Source organism: Sorex araneus, chromosome X (genome assembly GCF_027595985.1).
Source record: "Sorex araneus isolate mSorAra2 chromosome X, mSorAra2.pri, whole genome shotgun sequence".
In the NCBI taxonomy this organism is placed as follows: Eukaryota; Metazoa; Chordata; class Mammalia; order Eulipotyphla; family Soricidae; genus Sorex; species Sorex araneus.
This window is the reverse complement of record NC_073313.1, coordinates 263,553,903-263,573,502: the sequence shown is the minus strand read 5'-3', so window position 1 is coordinate 263,573,502 and position 19,600 is coordinate 263,553,903. Positions and strand designations below refer to the sequence as shown.

Genomic DNA, 19,600 nt, shown 5'->3' with positions numbered 1-19,600 from the left:
TCGTTTATTGGTGGCGGCGTCGGGATTCGAACTCAGAGCCTCCTGCACGCAGAGCCTGTCCCTCCCTCCCCATCGAGTTTACCTCGCCCAACCCCCGTCATTTCTGGTTTTTAAAAATGCTGTTCGTAACTGTAAAAAAAAAAAAAAAAAAAAAAAATTCCGCGACGCCGGCCAGTGCCCAGGGAAAAACTGGAACGGCCAAACACAAAGTTCTGACTTTAATTTTATAAACCTCTTCCTAAAAATCCGGGGGCCGGGGAGCCGAGCATCCGGCTCAGCATCCCCCGGCCCCGGGTCCGAGCGGAAGCCCCGGGGGCACTTGTTCGTTGCGGGGGGGGGCGGGGGGGTGACAGCCCCGCACCCCCGAGCCCACCTTCGTCAGCACCGGAGTCGCAGCCCCAGGCCGACGGTTGCTCCTCGGGCGGAAACCCGGTCCTCCGTCTCATTGTTGCCGAGCAGATGTCATTGTGGGTGGGGCCGGACAGTCTCGCACCGCCCCCCACCCCGCACACTTTCAATGGGACCGAAGGGGCTCCGAAAAGGTAAGGGGGGCGGTGGCCCGGGCCGCCCGTCGCGCACGGTCCCAACTGAGATCTGGGAGGGGGAAGAGGGGGAGGGGAGGAGAAGGAGGAGGAGGAGGAGGAGGGCGGGGGGGAGGGGGAAAAAAAACCCGCCCGCGTCCAAGTCCTACCCTCGGCCGGAGCTCGTCCCTTCTCCCCTCCCCTGCCGGCGCCTCCCCGCACCGAGGGCCGCGGCTTTCTCTCCGGCTCCAGCCGCGGGCGGCCGCACGCACGCCGGGCGCCCGTTTCCCCCTCGGCGCGGAGAGAACTCTGCGGGTAGGCGGCCGGCGGGGAGCGGGCGGCGCGGCGGGGAGGCCGAGGCGAGGCGCCCGGGGACGAGCCGGGCTGGGGCAGGGCAGCGACGCGCGGGCCGAGGAGGCCCGAGGTGACGAGGGAAATCTCTCGGCTCGGAGCCGGGGCCCGGCGCTTCCGGCGGGCCGCGGGCCGCTCCCGGCCTAGCGCGGCTTCGCGTCCCCGCGCCGGGCCGGGGAGGCTGGGGGGAGAGAGAGAGAGAGAGAGAGAGAGAGAGAGAGAGGGAGAGAGGCTAGACCGCGGCTCGCACTTGCCTGAGACCGGGTGACCGACACCTGGTAATAGTCTTTGCTCGGCGCCGAGCCTTGTCGGAAGATTTCGAACAGAGTCTCCGGCAGCCACGACGCCATCTTGGGACGCCACCGCCGTCGCCAGGGCAACCAGGAAGGGGCGGGGCTTGGTCGGGGTCATGGGGCCAAAGCCCTAGTTTAACTCGAAGCCCGCTTTTGAGCCGCCGGGAGGCTGCTCACTCGGGGTGACGGCCCCCGCGTCCCAGAGTCAACGGAGGACCCTAAACCCGTGAGCCAGTCGCCGCCAGGCCCCCGGTGACCCCAAGGGGGGGAATTAGTTCCTGCGACCACGGAGGGGAGGGGGTGACCCCGGCGGAGGGATACCAGGAGCGAAGCTTCCCATTCCCCTTCCTGGTCCCTTGAAGGGATCGGGAGGAGAGCTCCGGCCGCCGAGGGAGTCGAGCCGGACGGCGGGGGAGGGAGGAGCGATGTGATGGGCCGCGAGTAGGCAGCGGGGCCCGTCCCGCGGACGAGCCGGGCGGCCCGAGTCGAAGGGCAAAGTAGTTCCCGGCGGGGTGGGGGGGCGGTGCTGGTCGGAACGGGCGGGGAGGGAGGCGGCGCGGGCGGAGGCACACGCCGGGCGCGGTGCTGCGGCTCAGCTGATAATTGAAGGGACCCGAGGAGCCGCCGCCGCCGCCGCCGCCGCCGCCGGGGGGGGTGGGGGGGAGCGAGTGGAAGTTGCCGCCGCGCCACCGAGTCCGGACCGCAGACTTTGGGGCCTAACTAGGTAATTGGGGGCGCCGCGGCGGGTGGCCGCGGCCCGGCCCGAGGGGGAAGGGGGCCGTGGGGAGGGGTGGGCGGGGGGGAGGAGGAGCTGGAGCCGAAAGTCCCAGGAAGCCGGCGTGTGTCAGCGCGGCGCTCGGCCCCCGCTCGGCCTGCTCCGGCGGCGGCCGCGGAAGGCCCGGGCCGGGGGTTGGGGGGCGACGCGCTCGCGGGAGCCCGCGGCCGGAGGGGCTCGCAGGGGTTCCCCCCGCCCCCCCCGCACCCGCGGCCTCCCGCGCCGGAGGACCCTTCACAGCGCCCGGGTGAGGGGCGCGGGTCTGGGGGAGCGAGGCGCGGGGGTGTGTGTGTGGGGGGGGGCGGGAGGGGGTTGTCGGGGGGCCGGAAGTGGCCGCCGGAGCCCGGAGTTGGTCTAGGAAGAGGGAAAGTGGGGGGCCGGAAGTGCAGGTGGGGGGTGTGAGGACGGCCAAGGGTTCCCCGGAAATGGGATGGGGGCCCGGAAACCGGGCGAGGGGAGGCTCCGGGCCCGGGGCCGGCCCGGAAATGGAAAGTAGGGAGCCGCTCGGGTGACAACAGTTGTGGGCAGCGAGGGTCAGCGGAGGGAGCGGCCGGAGAGACTTCAGCGCGCAGTAAGGGGGCGCCTTCCCCGGGGGCGCGGCGTGCGGCTGGGGGGCGGGGGAGTCCGGGGGCCCGGGGAGTCCGCCCCGGGCAGTTTTCGGAGCCGGGGAAGTTGAGGCCGAGCGGAGGGCGGCGACCCCGGGAGTTGGGGGCGGGGGGTGGCGAAACTTGGCCGTGCGGAGCATCCTTGCAAATGGATCTGGAGGGGGAGAACGGGGCGGGTGTGTGTGTGTGGGGGGGTCCCGTTCTGGGGGGGGGGCGCGGGCGGGCGGGCGGGCGCGGGGGCCCGATTGTCACTCCAGACGCGAGAGCGTCGCGAGCCGGGCCGGGCCCTCCGTGTCTTTCTCTGGGTTACATAAAACCTGCGGGCTCGGCCCCCTTCCCCCCGCCCCGAGTGGGCTCCGAGTTTCCAAACAAGTTGGAGGGGGAGTTCCCCTCCCCCACCCCCTGCCTGCCCCGGGCGGCCCCCTCGGAACGACCGGAGTCTGAGGTGCTGGTGCGAAAAAACAAAAACAAGAAAAAAAAATGAGGAAAGACGGAAACAAAACAAAACACCCTTTACCGATGGCGGGGGGAGGGGGAGCAGGGGGGATCCCCGGTCCCTCGGCCCCGCTGCTGGGGGTCCCGGGGCGGGGTTTGCCCTTGTGCGGGGCGCGGGGAGCCGGAGGGGCGGCGGCGCCCCCGACGGGATTTGTTTGTTTGCTGCCGCCGGGTATTTTTTTTGGGGGGGGGGTGCGCCGGGGGTGGGGAGGGAAGGCCGCGCCGGAGCTTGGAGCCCGGCGCCGGGAGTCGGGGCCGCGCTCGGCGGGGGGCTGGCGGGGACCCCGCGCCCCGCGCCCTGCCCGGCCGGGCCGCCCCGCGGCCGCCGGCTCACCCGATGCCCCGGCTGCGCCCGCCGCTCTAGGCCCCTGAGCGGGGCAGCTCGCGGCCCGGGGCCGCCGCCCGCCGCCAGGTGGATCGGGCCTGACGGCGTGGGGGGACGCGGGCGGGGGGAGGTCGAGGCCCGCGATCCCGCCGCTCCAGAAACCGAAGGACCCCCCCCCCCGCCCCAAAATAAGAGGTGGAAAGTTGAAAGAGCCATTGAGTTGGGGTGGCAAACGGACGTGGGGAACAAAGGTCCCGGTTGTTGGGGAAAGGCAAAGAGGCCTATATGCGCGGCCTGTGCATGTCGCATTTATTCGGGCTGGTGGGGGCGGGCCGCAGACGGGGCTGGGGAGTGAGTTGGCAGCGGTTTCCAGACAATGAAATGCAGGGTTTTTATGGAGGCTTATTGTCATATTTACAGCGTGCAAAGACATCCAAATTAAGTGTGAATCCTTAGAGTAAGCAAGATTTCTAATCTTTTTTATTAATAATCTCTGTTCCATATTCAGCTCTAGGAATATTGAACCACTGTGGCTTTTAAATCCTTTGTGAGGACGTTTAGGGAGGGTTTATTTTTTTTTTTTGTCTTGGAGGGTGTCATTTTTTTTAAAATTTTTTAATTTTAAGCTTTAGAGAGCACATTCATTTGGCTGGAGGTCACTGGCTTTGTCCACATCTGCCTTTCTCTGAATGTGCCAATATCCATAAGAATTGAACTGTAATTAAGATTATCATCGTTTCTTGTCACTCCTAGGATTTTCAGGAGTTCCTGTGGGTTTTTTTAAAGTTAGGCTCAGCTGATACTCTGATTTGTGTGCCGAACCGGATTTTTGTTTTCAGATTTGCATTTTTTTCTGATAAGTTTTACACTTGGCAATTAGCACTCGAGGATACTAAAGTAAAATAATTTTATATTAAAAAGGAGCAAGGATCTAGCTCCTTGGTAGATTACTGCTTTCACTTGCAAGTAATGTTTACTTTTTTATTCTAACTTGTAAGATTACCGAAGTATGCTTTTGTAGAGTTTACTATTTTAAGATCTTTATTCTAGCAAAGAAGAGAGCTCTAACCTGTGCGTTCACCTCTGCCAGCTAGTGGCTGTGTGACCTTGAGCTCTTCTTTTGCCCTATCTGGTTTCCATTTGTTTCATCTGTTATATTTTATGTTTTTTTATGTGTATCGATTATCTGGTTAACACATCTTCCAAGGGGAGGGGGCGGTGCACGCTGCAGACCCTGAGGTAATGGCTATGAAAAACTGTTAAATAGATGTAAAAGGAACTGTTAAATAGGTGGAAGGTTTTAATGTTACAAAGAAGTATCACCATAGCCATTTTGAGGTCCTGAGAACAAACTACAGGGTCTCTTCAGAGGTGTGTTGGTGGGGCAGAGGTGAAGGGAGGGAGTCCTTGGTCATTGGAAATTGCCGCTGAACTGGTAAATGAAACTTAGGCCAGTTTTCTCCTTGTTCAGTTGGTTTGTGGGCCACAGCTGCCAGTGCTCAGGGTTTGCTCTAGGGATGCTTGGGGGGCCGTGGGGTTGTAGGGATTGAATTTGGGCTTCCTTCATGCCAGGCTTATATTTCACAACTCTCCCCATTTTCTTTGTTAGATTGGGGGTAGGGTTGTCATCTTCATGGTACATAGTTTTTCACCTTGCATCCTAGAGAGTAAGTTTGTTATTTTCAGAGAAGCCAAACAATTACCAACAAATTACCTATTCCTGGTTGTGGAGCTTAATGAAGATGACTTTTTTTTGGGGGCCACACCTGGCAGTGCTCAGGGATCATCCCTGGCAGTGTTCAGGGGACTGTTTGGGGTGCCAGGTATTGGTCCTGGCTGGGTCATGTGTTAGGCCCGTGACCTTGCTATACTATCTCTCCAGCCCTGGAAAATGTCTTCCAAAAGCCAGACTTCTATTAAAGAAGGAAACTTTCCTGAATTTTGCTTATTTCCTAGGGAGTCTTTGAAAAAATTACTCTTAAGTGGATGGGTGAGGATCTTTGTGTGCAAATGTGATACTAATTGGCCCTTTATTTTCCCATTTGCTGAGGTAATTTAATTTGATGTAGTCTTGTTGGTAAGCAACCTGCTTATTGCATTTCATCCTGACTTCTTGTTAACTGCCTGCCTCATTTTGACCCGCACTTTTGCCTCATTTAAATAATTTCAGATTCACTTCAACTCCAAGTCACTTCCCCGGAAACTTAGAGCCATGATCTTGACTCTTTTTTGGTTGTGTTTGGTGTCTTGTAAAGCCGAATTTGTTGTATTTCTTTTGTTTTTCTAAGTGGATTATAGGCTTCCTCAGGGCAAGGATTATCTAATAATATCACTGTTTTGCCTGAGGTGCACTTATAAACTCTCAGAGAATTTTCGGCCCAGGGAGCGCGCAGGGCCTCTTCACACAGGGAAGCCAAGTTCTGGACTGCTAAGTCACATCTTTGTTCTGGAAATGCCCTTTTTCTTTTCCTTTTTTTTTTTTTTTTAAATCCCCCTGCAAACCAACAATGTTTGCCTAGTCTTACAGAGTATACAGGCTATCTTTCTGCCTGGTAAGGTATTTTTTTGCCCCAGTGATACTTCAGAGTTGTTTGGTTACATGATCAAGGCCTCTTCAGGTCTCCCTGACCTGCATAGGGTGCAAGACTGAGAGTCTGGGCATGATGTTCTTACGGTGTTATTATAGTGTATTATGTGACTTATGTGGTTTGTAGATTGTTGTATGATCTTGGTGTTTACAGTTCTTAACATGTAGTTTTAGCTTTCCATTTGTGTATTATCTTGAGGTGCTGCGTGTAGTATATATCATCTTGTTACAGATTTCTTCAAGACCTAACCCCCCCTAACAGTTTTTACATAGGCTGCTCTCTAGGGAGTGGGTGCTTGTGGCAGTGCATGTGTGTATTATAGATATGTAGGTATATTTGTATCTGTATATATTCACATTGATGCAGAAATAGGGTTTTAAATTTTAAGTAAAATTTAACTTGATTGGCTTAGTGTATTTTTTTTTTTATAACTACAGTTCTTTAGTTCTAATATTCTAACTTAAGAGTTTCAGGTTGTTGACAAAAAGTAATTTTCTAGACTGCTGGAACGTCTACTTAATGCTCCTCTCCCCTTCTTTGAGGCTGTTTTGATTTGTGATTCTTGGAGTCTGATTGAAATGGAATTGGCCAGAAGAAAAAGGACTTAGTCCAGTATTCAGACTTTGTCTTGGGTGTACAGAAGCTGTTCTTGCAGTTAGGCCTTATTTAAAAAGTCATTCTATTGGCCTCAAGTTTAAAAAGCTGCTTCGATTCTGTTCCTTCATCACTGAACACCCCTCTTCTTGTGTGACATTGGAAGGTAAAAGACAGGTTCCAGTTCTGACATGTCTCTTTGTTTTTTTTGTTGTTGTTGTTGTTGGTTTTTGGGTCACCTGGTGATGCACAGAGGTTACTCCTGGCTCATGCACTCAGAAGTTACTCCTTGGTGGTGCTCAGGGGACCATAAGGGATGTTGGGAATTAAACCCGGTTTGGCTGCCTGCAAGGCAAACGCCCTACCTGCTATGCTATCGCTTCAGCCCCAACTAATATGCCTCTTTGTGACCTTTACAGTAATTTAACCTTTTGTGCTTAATCTGAAAAATGTGATTATTATTCCCAAATGTGGAGTCAGTTGTCATCTATATGCTACCACTATAGTTAGATTAGACCTCAAAGATGGGAACCGAGGGCCCTTCTATTGGTTGAGGGGTTATATACAGTTTTAAGATTGTAGGGTATGATTGTAGCATCTTGCCTACCTTCATAGTAGATACCTTACTTGGGAGTATTTGAACACATGTAGTTTTGAACACTTGTAGTTTTCCTTGGTTATGAATTCCTTGAATTCTTTTTTTTTTTTTTTTTTAATATATCTAGCACAATGCCAGCCCTCTAGTAGGGGTTCTTTAAATGTTTATTGAAAAGTCTTGTGAGGATAAGATGATAATGAAAGTGGAAATATTTTGTGATCAGGGTATTTTTTTGGTACACAGTTTTATTGTTAATGCTAGAATAATTTTGGGAGTTTTCCCATTGGTATATAGTAACATACAGTATGCATTGAGATGGGCAAGTCATTTTAAAGGCTAGAGTTATAGCTGTGCAATTAAGTACAAAATTGAGTTGTCTACATCATTTTAAGTATACTTCTTAGGTTTCTTTTTTAAAAGTTATATTTCTTTAAATATCATACTATTACCCATATGGGAATTTTGAAGACTATTTTAGGGATGAGTGTCTGACACCAGGCCTTCAAGATTTGGAGGTACAGCATTTCAATGTGTTTAATCAACTTGCTGGCTGTCATAACTAAGTTTTACTGACTTACAGTTCTCCTACTCATGCCCACTTGTGGACAGCATTCGGAATCAACAGATGAACCTTGTGTTGTCTTGCTAAGGTCAGACTTATTTAATTTGAAGTGCTCAAACTTGGTAAACATATGTGATGCCCTGGAAACCTATGTGAGTTTTTACTGCTGATGGATGGCCCGTCTGAAATTCACTGTTGTAATTCCAGCTGCTTTGTGTCCTTAGAGAGCAGGTTCATGGAGATCATATGGAGAGGCTCTCTCTTTCTCAAAGACCAGGTGATTAGAGTTGCCTAGTAAATTGCTAGTTTATGAAATTGCTGTAATTTCTTCTTTGGCCCCAGCATTTTGTTATTCTGCCTGTTTTGCGTCTTTTCAAAAATTTTTATAATTTGGGTTTTTTTTTGGGGGGGGGTGGGGTGGGGAATGGGGGGTGGGCACATACCTTGCAGTGCTTAGGACTCACTCCTGGCTCTGCACTCTGGGATCACTTCTGGTGGGGCCCTGGGGACCATACCGGGTCCTGGGGATTAAAGCAGGGTCAGCTATGTGTAAGGCAAACCCCCTGTGCTCTACTAGCTGTCTAGTCCTCTGTTCCACAGTTGAGTACATGCTGTCTGGTCGAGCTGCTTCACCCAGAAACTTCAGCATTCTTTCCCTGACTCTTATTGTTTGTGTGGGTCGAAGCTCCTTCTCTGTCTTGTATCATGGGGTTGGGGGTGGGGGAGGGTCAGTTGGTTCTAGGTTTGGTTTCTGAGTTACACTGGACTGGCTGCAGGGTCTACTTACTACTGGCTCAGTGGGGGTGGCTTGTGCTGTGGATCTACACAGACCTGAAGGCAGAACATGTGATTGAGTTATCCAGGCCCCGTTTCCTAGGCTGCAGATAGACACTTAAGCACCCCCCTCCCCCAACCCCCCAATCCTTTAAAGTATTTACTCTTCAGTTTCTTCTCTCTATGTCCTTCCTATGTAACATTTGTTTTGGTGTGGCTTTCACAGTCTTGTCTTATGTAATTCTTTTTCTTTTTTTCCCCAAACAGAATTTTTGGATTCTTAGGGCACAGGTCTCATTCTTCTGTCCCTGAGGCTGCAGAGTTTGTTTTTGGTGACAAATTGAGAAAACATGAATAATATTTATTACATTTTCTGAGATTTTACTTATTTTGGGGGGGAGGTGTTGATATATAGGATTTTGGATATAAATATTAGTAACTTATTCTTGGTTTAGCATACTTGGGGATTATGTTTATTAATAGATGAGTTTTTCAATACATAATTTATAAAGAACTTAACTGTGTACTAGGATAGAACTGAGAGTTCAGACATAGCTCTTAATTACTTTTCTTATCTAACTATAGTATTTGTCAAAAAGAGGTATTCTGTGATGTTCTGTAATGTAGGTATCTGTGTTTTGAAAATTGATGCTGAATTTTTTTGTTTTTAGGCCACACTCTAAAGTGTAGACTTAACTCCTGGCTCTGTGCTCGGGGATCAATCCTGGCAGTCCTCAGGGGACCTGGGGATAGAACCTGGGGTGGCTGCAGGCAAGGCGAGCACCTTACCCACTGTACTATCTTGCCAGTCCCTTGGATACTGAAATTCAAAATTTTAAATTTCTTAACTACCTTTGGGACCAAGTTCTGCAGAGCCTTAGGGGTTGCTTTCAGCAGTGCTGAAGGTGGGTCATGCAGTGACTGGGACTGTGGCTGGGCCTTCTTCGTGCACAGTCTGTGCTCCAGCCTGTGCTCCAGCCTGGGGTGCTCACACTCTGCCCTAGGACTCAGATTAAGAAAGAGATGCCTTAGACACGAGTTTGAGCTGTACGGAATGAACTTATTTTGGAAGAGCCACTATTCTGCAGTTACTTCATCAGTACTTGTATGGGGCTCCTTGGCTGTGTGCAGCTTCTGTGAGGTCTACTCTCCTGGACAGTGCTGAGCAGAAAAGAGATTGATGAGATGAGAGCTTTTATCTTGAACTGTACTTATTTGCAGATTTAGTTTGGGTCTGACGATGTAACTGTGAAGTGCATATTTGTTAAGTGCACAGTGTCAATTTTTTTCTTGGTGAGAGGGTTCCTCCTGACTCTTCGGGGGAACATAGGCTGCCCAGAATTGAACACAGGCTCCCAGAAGCAAAGCATACGCTCCAATTCTTTGAACTGTCTTCCCACCCCAAAGTTCAGTTTTTTTTTTTTTTTAAGAACAGTGGGTAGCTCAAGACTTGAAAGAACCAGTCCTGGTGGAAGTTGAGACTTCAGGGCGAGATGAGAGTTGACCTGGCCCGGATTCTGTGGAGCAATGTTTCTTCCACTCTTGACTCCATCTCACTTAAAATCACCAGCATATAAACTAGGCATACAAATCAAGCATTTACTGATGATAAATCAAGCAGGAAATTCAAAGCAAACATTTTTAACAAACTGTGCCACTAGGTTTCGAGTGCTCTAGAAGAATGAGGGGCTTCACCAGGTAGCTCTGGTAAGAGAGAGGCTGGGTCTCTGTTTAGAAGGGGGTTGGTGGGCTTTGAAGAAGATCTGGGGTGGGTGATGGTTGAAAGGGTTGGCTCATGCTCTCTTGTGGGGTCTGGCTTCTCGCCCTACACTGCGCCCAGTGGGCTCTGGGAGTACCAGAATAATCAAAAATCCACCAAAAAGATTAGGATTTTTATATGAGATTAATAGCAAACAGACACTGAATTTATTCCTGATTCCTGAGTAGGTGGTGACAACATGAAAATGTGCAAAAACATTGAATTTGTAAATGAACTGGAAAGAAAACTAAGTGCTTTTAAATCTCATTTATCTTTTTTATGAATTACTTTTCTCTGGGGTTATGTGTGAGGGTTTTTTAGGAGCAGTGTAGGGTAAACTTGTTCATTTTCTTGTTCTTTATGGTTTGGGGGCCATGCCAAAACCATAAATAATGTGCTCAGACTGCTCCTGGCTCAGTGCTCGGTAGCCAAACTCCCCAGCCCTCTCTTTAATAATTAAAATAGATTTTTGAGCTTTTTGTGGGGGAGGGTGTTTTGTATGAGTTTTTGGGCCACACCAGTTATGTTCAGAGAAACTTTTGCTGGAGCTTGGGGGATTGTATACAGTGCTATGCTGTGGGTGAAATTGGAGTGTAGACAGTCTCTGAACCTTTTGTACTACCTCGCCTGCCTGAATAAGAGCTAATTAAATGGCTCTTTCTTTAGTCACAGATTTCTTCCATCAGTAGACCTAGATACTGTTTTTCAGTTGTTGTTCCTTTAGAGGTCATTGTTATTTTCAACTATTGTGTTGGTTTTAAGGGGCTGCGGAGAGCACTGAAAGGGCTGTACCCCTTTACCCATGGAGAACCTGGGTTTGACCTTGGGACCTGGGGACTCCACTGGGAATGACCTTCAAGTACTGTGAGGTATGGCCCCAATGCAAACTAGAGGCCAAGAGTTCGGACAGTGGTTGTGCACAATCTGGCTTTAATTCCTGGTGTTACCTGGCCCCCAGAGCATCAACCAGTGCATCCCTGAAGGTCCCCAGCACTGCAGGGCCTGAGCAGCACTGCGTTCTCGGGCATTGAGCTGTCCTCCTCTTAGGCCAAGAATTGCAGTGGGACCTCTTGGGCCTTCTGAGCAACATCTGGAAAACTACTAAAAAACTTTGGGCCACATCAGGCAGTGCTCAGGGCTTACTCCTGATGGGGCTCAGGCTACCAGATGGGGTACCAGGGATTGAACCTAGATTGTCTGTGCCTCACTGACTGTACTCTCTGGCCCCCCTAGAACATTTTTTGTTTAAATTTAAACTGTGATTTGCAAAGTTAACTGATAATTCTGTTCAGGCAACTGTTCTGGCACCAGTCCATCCATGTCAACTTTCCTCGTGTTCTGATGTCCCCCAGTTGTGTCTCTTCTTCCCACTCTACTTCACAGACACTTTAGTTTGGTGGTTGTAGTTTTTATTAGCATGTTTTTATTTTTGCTGAGTTTATGCTTTGGATATATAACACTCCCCCGCATTACAGTAAACCTAAGGAACCCTGAAGATGTCTTTGAGGTACAAGTATTGGAATATTCTGCCTATATTTTGTTTTTCTCCTTTTTTTGGTGAGTTTACCAATGATTTGTGAGTCTTCGTTTATAGAAGAAACTTTTTCTTAGTATCCAGTGCAGTGGTGAGTGTTTAAGCAAAAGCAAATTATAATTAGTTTTTTAAGTTTTGCTCAAAGGAGTGCGAGTTAAAAATATTTAATAAAAATGTTTTCCTAGGACTTTTGATATAGGATATGAAACGCTTTTACTTTTTGTAAACATGAGCACCACAGAATTCCAAAATGGGAAGTGAGGTCAGATGGTGACTGAAGGGAAAATAAAGATAAGGGCAGTAATTATTCAGGGGCTGTAATTCCTAATACTTAGAGACTTTGAAGGTATACTTGTTAGTATACTATTGTAGATATTACTTCCTCCAGTTTGAATTCGGCTGTTTCTTAGCCTAGAATGAGCAGAGGCATGTTGTTTTGTGCAAGCTTCAGGTAACATACGTGTCAAAATAATGGTTCAAAATGGATTTTTGTTTCCTATGGAAACAGTTTGAAGTCTGCCTGTCTTCTGTAGTGGGCACCAATGTCTCTTTTTCTGCAAGACAGCCGTGAGGCTTCCTCATTTGTGCCCTACTGTGAAGCGCACTTACTTCCATTTCTTCTCCCCACCTTGGGGAGAGCAGCTTGGTCTCCAGAGGAAACTCGATACCACTTACCCTCCATCTCATGCCAGAGCATTTGTGTTCTTCTCCCAGTAGATGGCAACCATCAGGCTGATCTTTTGAGAAGTCAGTAGATCTAGCAGTGATCAGATCTGTGTGCTCATCCCTAGGAATCTGGAATGTTGATTTTTCGTATTTTGGACCCAAAATACTTTTCTTGGAAAAATGCAGGTAATTGCAAAGTTAATACCCTTTTTAAGAACTTTGCTCTGCCCGGTGCCTTTTGAAAAGTTTGCCCTTCCAGTTGCTGCTGTGAGGTGAGACTTGGGAATTTCAGCCTTGGGTGCAGCTTGGTAAGCTAATCTGCCTCTGCCACTTCTTACCGGCTAGTATTACTTGCCAGCTGCTCATGTGCTATGCTATTTTCCCAGTTCTCTTATCATTACATTAATTTTGTACTAAAATTATTGGAGTGGTCACTGATTATTGCAATCTTCATTGTAGTTCTTATTTAATGAAAAAATTTTGTTTACATTTTCTGGTGCCAGGGATCTAACCCAGGGCCTCACACAGGTGAGGCATACACTTGAATACTGAGCTACAGTCCCCAGACCCCTAGCACCTATTTTTGTTATTGTTGATTTCTGAGTCATACCTGGTGGTGCTCAGGTCTCACTACTGGCTCTGTACTCAGGGATGGAACCTGGGTCAGCTGTGTTCAAGCAAACACCTTACCTGCTGTAATATCTATTGCTCCACCCCAACACCTGTCTTCAGTGATACTCACACTGTATTTCTTTCTCTTCCTCTCCTTTTTTGTTTTGGGTCTGCTCCCTGTCTGGGGCTTGGGGGCAGGGGGTCTTCCTAGAAGTGTGCGGGGGCTGTGTATTTGTCTCCAGGGACCAAACCCAGGCCTCCCATGTACTGAAACCAGCTCTTGGGCGCTTGGGGGAACTGCTAGTGCTGGAGATTGGACTTCGTTAGCTACCTCGCTGACTCTGTCTTTCTTAAATGGAAGGCAGTGGTTTTAACGTTGTTGACACCATAGCACTTTGCAGTTGAAAGTCACTGAGCCAAGAAATTATAAGTACATTTTTTGAGGGGTAAGGTGGGCTTAAAGATCATACCTGGCAGCTGGTGGTACTTGGACACTACTTCTGCAATGCAGCCCCAGGGATGGAACCTGCGTGCTGAGCATCTCTCTGGCCCAGGAATCTGTACATTTAATGATTGCTGGTAGGGCAGCATTTCTGTCTCGTGGGATGGGCCTTCCACTTAACTCATGTGTTTACTTATATTCAGCATGTGATAATGTTTTGTTTCTTGTTACTAAGAGAGAAAATTAGATGATTTTAAATTGCACAATTAACTTCTTAGAGTTTTCTATTTCTAGAGAAACTTACGATTTTTTTCCAGGATGTTGGCTGAGTTTATTTGAATTTTAATGAGATAGTAAAGAATTTGAAAAATTTCCTTATTACTAGAGTATTTAAATCTATTGATCTTACAAGCCTTCATCAGACCCCCCCCCAAAAAAAACAAACAAACAAACAATGGAATGGTTGTTAACTTCCTTTTGGTTTCTTGGGCCAAACACGGAACTTGCAGGCTACTCCTAGCTTGTGCTTGGGGATTGGAAGACACCTGCATGCACCGCTAGCCCTGTGTGCTGTCTCCCCAGCTCTGGATGTTAGCTTACTGCATGGTGCATGGTGGATACACATAAATATCAGATCAATTGGAAACTCGCATTGTTAGGTGTCAGTCATATTTCCATCTACAAAAATAAAATAGGATGATTTTGGACATCAGATTAATTTATTCAAAATATCAAGACAGGCTTTTGTAAAATACTTCTAATTTCTAAGTACTAGACTTCAGTTCATAGTGCTAGGGAAAAATGCTTGATTTCAGCAACTGCTGCATCTTTATTTTTTTCTGTGTTAGCAATCCAGCTAATCCAATCCAGGTCCTCACAAAAGCAAGGCAGATGTTCTACTGAAGAGTCAAATTTTTCAAAAAAGATGTTTCTCAAATTGCACTAGCAGTATTCTCTTAGTAAAATAATCTTGAGATTTCTACTCTCACTGAAGATATTCTGAAGTTTGCATTGGAAGAGAATTTATATATATGCATAATAAATGGGAAGGATTATGGGAACCTTTTAAACCTTAATTTCGAGTGGACTTTAACTTATAAAATATTAAAAATAATTTTTGTGGTCATACCTAGTGGTGCTCAGGACTTAACTATTGGGGGTACCATGTGTGGAGCTTGAACCCAGGTTGGCCCCGTGCAAGGCAAAGACCCTAACCCTTGGGGCTTAAGTTTATCACACCAGGAGGCTGAGAAACTTGGGAGAAAATTTTGTTTTTGGAGGTACAAGTCCCCTTTATTTCTTTTCAGAATTAGTGAAATGTTCATTTTTGAGAAGTTCATTTTTGGACTGCTGCTTGTTTTTTAAAGTCCCTTGGTTAGAAAGCTTTATAAATTTTTATTGTGACATTGTGATTTACCAAGTTATAATAAAAAACGGTTTCAGGCATTTAACATTCCAACACCAATTCTACCACCAATTCTACAGAGTGACTGTCTCTTTATCAGTGTTCCCAATCCCCCATCCTGCATCCTTGTAGTCCCTATTCTCCCCATTCCACCCCCCCCCCCTTAAGCTGGCACAAATAAAAATTTACTCTATCTTGCTAACACAAAGGCAAATGGAATTATAAAAACTTAGATCAATGAAAGTCAGTTTGTGATAATTGTTACTATATCTCACAGTGGTGTTCCTAAAGTCACCTGAGGATTTACTGGGCTGGTTGGTGCTAGTTGAGCCTTCAGTATGACTGTTTTTACTGCGTTTGCTGCGCTTCTTCACAACTTTCCTATCAGCTTTGCCGTGGTCCTATTTGGCCCTCAGTGCTGTGAAATTCCGTGGCGTTGTGTGCAGTTGCATATGTGGCACCACAGGAGCAATGGAGCTGGAACAGTTGGATGGCTGGAGCTGGGCCATTTAGGTGTCTGAGGGTGTCAGGTGTGACTGAGCTTCCAGGCAGAAAGGGTACTCTGCCTGCCCGCATTCTGAGAAGGCTCCAGAGTTTTCAACCCTTGAACCAGTCCCACCCGGGAAGAGTGCTGCTAATCTCTTTGAGATTTTTCATAGAACTGGGCCATTTCTATGTCTAAGGGTGTTTTTCGCTGCAGTGCCGGCAGGCAGGAAGGAGAATATGCTTGTCCCCCTTCTGAGAAAGGCCCAGAGTTCTAAGGCCAGACCATCCAACCTGGGGGATTTCAGCTGCATCATGTTCTTTTGGTGGGGACAAAATTAAATACAGACATGAAAACTGAGTTCTTATGTATTACGCAGCGTCTCTTTAGGGGGCTAAGCTGTTTGGTATAGCAAATTTGGTGAAAGATGACCAAAGTATTTCTCAAAACAGTTGTACTATCTTCATGTATAGTTGAATCCCAAATTAGATTTCTTATTTTTTCCATGTGGTTTTTCACTGCATTTACCCTATTACATAAGATATCTTCTAAGAGTGTACTACATCGGTGATTTTCCTGTTGATGAAAAAACCACTATTTTAGATCAGCGCAGTGGTGTAGGAGATAAATGGAATAAGAATAGGAAAGTGCTTCATAAACTTGGATGTAAGAGAAAGCAGTAGTAGCAACTAACGTATCAAGTCCTTTTGGCTCAGTACTTTTGGCAGTGGCAGGTGTCTGACAACACCTGCTGGTGCTGGGATGAGGGGGAATGGAGTCCAGTGGCATCTGCCTTGTACGCCCCCCAGTGCTAACCCTTACTACCAGTCCTGGCCAGGGGAGGCTGGGGAGGTAGGAAGGATGAGTGGTAAATAGTGAAGATGCAAGTTAAGATCCAAAGAACATATATTTTTAAGTGACAGCAGAGAGTCCACTGTACTTAGTCATCTTCTGCATTGTGTCTGTATTTTGCCCTATGTTTTAACTTTCTGGGCTGACCCCAGGATGTCAGGCATGTGACACATGTATTCTGCTGATCGGCCACATCCACAACCTAATGCCCTGTATCTTTAAGGGGGGGAATTTGCAGTATTCTTTATATGCTTTGTGTCTCCAGGTTAATCATAATCTCAATTGGGGCAACAGGAGAAATATAAATGCAGTGGACAATAAGATGAAAGTATGACGCTGTTACTATTTGTATAAGCATTCTATATCTCCTTAAAGTTGACATTTTTATCATGAAACTGTAGTCAGCTTTTATGGAGCACTCATATTCTGGAAGGAGTGTCATGTAAAAAGAACTTGAACTTTGAAACCAGACACTAAACAAGGTTTTCTGTTTTAGCCATTTTGAATAAGGTATTTCATCTTGAAGATTACATGCATATAATATGACTTGTTATTAAGAAACTGCATTGGGTTTGTATATGCTGGTGCTTTTTTACTTTTACTCATTTATACCTTTGGTTTTTGTGCTACGCCTGGTGGTGCTTACGGGTTGCTCCTGGTACTCAGGGAATCACCTTCTGGTGGGGCAGAGGGCACCGTACGGGATGCTGGAGACCAAACCTGGGCTGACCTCGTGCAAGGCAAGCATCCTACCTCCTATAAAACTCTAGTTCCAACTGCTTTCTACTTTTAAGCATTGATAAAGTAGATTAATTTGGTTAGTTTAGAGATGGTTTTATAAAATTCTGGAGCGAAGGTCAGTAAACTTTTTTTGCAATATGCCAGATAGCAAGCATTTTTTTTTTGCTTTGTCATATTTGTGAATATCTTTGTCATAATTACTCTGCTTATTGTCTGTGTCTTGTAAAACTTTTATGTACAAGATGAGATTGCTTTTACTTTGTTCACAGAAATTTGAAATACTTGCTCTGTGACTTATAAATGAAAATATCCAGCTGATAAAATAATTTTAAGTGGCTGAGCTTTATGACTGGGTCAGATCTTGTCTCAGTCAGTCTCGCTTTGACTTGTGTTATCCTATGTGTACAGTGGGATAAGTATATCCTAGGTTTGTTTTGTGAATTAAATTAGTTGACATGTACAACTTATAGAACAATGCCTGGTATGGGACACCTTATTGCTTATAACCTTCCTTTTAAGAGGAAGCACTTGTTTTATTGATAAGATAGGTTTCAGATGAATTTCTCTGATACCCTGTAATAGCCTGATAGGTAAGAGTGGTAGGGTGGTAGAAATGAGACCTTTTGAGAGTGTTGGTGACTCTGAAATGTCCCCAACTAAACATGGGTTCTAGTTTCCTAATTATTTTGCGTTGGACAATTTTTCCTAATTGTTAACTTGTACGTGTAGAATATCGGTAGCTTATGGCAAGAAACTTTTCTACCAGTTACACCCCCACCCTTGGGGGCAGGGGCTTACCCATTGGTAATGCTGAAGGTTATTCCTGGCTCTGTGCTCAGGGATCACTCTTGGTGAGCTCAGGGGGACATGTAGGATAGAACCTGGGTTGTCTGTGTGCAAAGCAAAACATCTTACCAGTCTGGTCACTGTCATTGTCATCCCGTTGCTCATTGATTTGCTCGAGGAGGCACCAGTAACCTCTCCGTTGTGAGACTTGTTGCTGTTTTTGGCATATCGAATGTGCCACGGGTGGCTTGCCAGGCTCTGCCGTGCGGGCAACATACTCTCGGTAGCTTGCCGGTCTGGACCAGTCTGGTAAGGTGTTTATTATTAGTCAGGTTCCATTCTTACAACCCTTTCTATTAACGAGATTTTGATGCCACTCTGGGTAGATAGACATATAAACTAGGTATGCAAATTAAACATCTCTTTTTAAAAAAATTTGGGGATTGGATTCTCAGGTGGCATTACTTGGGCTTCTCCTGATTGTATGCTTAGGAGTGCTGGGTGTTAACTCCTGGACTGTCTGGTTCTTTTACTGTTTATATTTGCTTGACTGAAATATATTTTATTCAGTGTTCCTTTATTTAAAAAAAAAAAACAACTGTTGGTGCTCCAAGAAACTTTGTGTACTTTCCAAGAAACTCTCAGCACAATTTAATTAAAAAACTTTTGGGGGTCACACGCAGCCATGCTCAGGACTTTTCTTGGTGGTGCTCGTAGGCCGTAGTAGTGCTGAGAATCAAACTGAAGTCATCTGTGTGCAAGACAAGCACCTTCAACCCCTGTGATATCTCTCCAGCCTGATTTAGACATTTATTTTTATTTTTTGGATTTTGGATCACACCCAATGTCCTCAGGGCTTATTCTTGGCTTCCTCCCGGCTCTGCTCTCAGGGATCAGTCCTGTTTAGAAATTTTTTTCAAAAACGATCGTTCCCCTTCTCGTTGTTGCAGACTAGGTTCCTGCACATTTGTGGTGCTCATCAGGGACTGCAGGCTTTGGGGTGGTGCTAGTACATGTGCTGAGGACAGGGAGGTAATCCACACTTGGTTGCACGGCTCACACACGGCAGCCCTAGTTGTAGAGATTGCACACACTTGGTTGTGGTTTCTGGAGCTCTCACATGATCTACCTGGCATGGATTCCGCAAAAGAAGACTTTTACGTCCTTTATACTATTATTATTTGGTTTTTGGGCCACACCCGGCTGTGCTTGGGGCTTACTCCTGGCTCTGTGCTCAGGGATCACTCTGAATGGGCCTGGGGGACTGTGTGGGGTGCTGGAGATTGAACCCGGTGTTTCATTTAAGGCACACCACTCCCCTACCCAATGTACTATTGCTCTGACCCTCAGAGTACTTTTAAAAAGATAATAATTCTACAAAGCCATTTTCTCTTCATCAGTAATTTTTTTTTGATGTTTTGGGGCCACACCTGCATGCCCAGAGATTTGAAATGTTTCCTGTTCCTACTCCTGCCCTTGGGTGGTGTTTGTTGCGATAATCGGGGCCTGCACATTTTTTCTAGTGCTTGTGGGGATCACATCCTCAAGACTGTGGTCCTCCCCGAAAATTCATCTTCAGCCACAGCTGTCAGTGGTGTTGCCAAAATATTCAAACAGCTCATCAGGGGTCGCACTTTTGGGCTATGGCACATCTTTTCCTTGTGCTCACCAGGAATCACACCCGTTTTTAGTTTCGGTATTCAAGCCTGACAGCAGTGTGCTCGGTACCGGAGGGCCACAGGTCACAGGACGGCCCGGCTCCAGCAGCAGAGCTGTCAGGCTTGGACTGGGTGTAGGCCTTGGCCCTGGTGCCCGAGTCCTGACCTTGCAAGGCAGCC

General features: G+C 47.4%; 2 protein-coding genes across 17 annotated transcripts in view; one reads left to right on the top strand and one right to left on the bottom strand.

Moving 5' to 3' along the window:
- The window catches only part of FBXO36 (F-box protein 36), a 93,701-nt gene extending 92,311 nt beyond the window's left edge, over positions 1 to 1,390 (bottom strand). For 2 of the 3 annotated variants that reach the window (XM_055120426.1, XM_055120427.1), the window contains exon 1: positions 1,127 to 1,390. In XM_055120426.1, coding sequence (XP_054976401.1) covers positions 1,127 to 1,283 — 157 coding nt within the window. In that variant the 5' untranslated portion in view covers positions 1,284 to 1,390. The remainder of the gene's footprint in view (positions 1 to 1,126) is intronic. The other variant, XM_055120425.1, reaches the window with a different exon arrangement.
- A 387-nt stretch (positions 1,391 to 1,777) lies between these two features.
- The window catches only part of TRIP12 (thyroid hormone receptor interactor 12), a 144,132-nt gene continuing 126,309 nt past the window's right edge, over positions 1,778 to 19,600 (top strand). For 8 of the 14 annotated variants that reach the window (XM_055120420.1, XM_055120416.1, XM_055120415.1 and 5 more), the window contains exon 1: positions 2,354 to 2,511. The gene's annotated coding sequence lies outside the window, so the exon portion shown is untranslated. Of the gene's footprint in view, positions 1,890 to 2,352; positions 2,512 to 19,600 lie in introns of those variants that run through there. The other 6 variants (XM_055120421.1, XM_055120419.1, XM_055120418.1 and 3 more) reach the window with 3 other exon arrangements.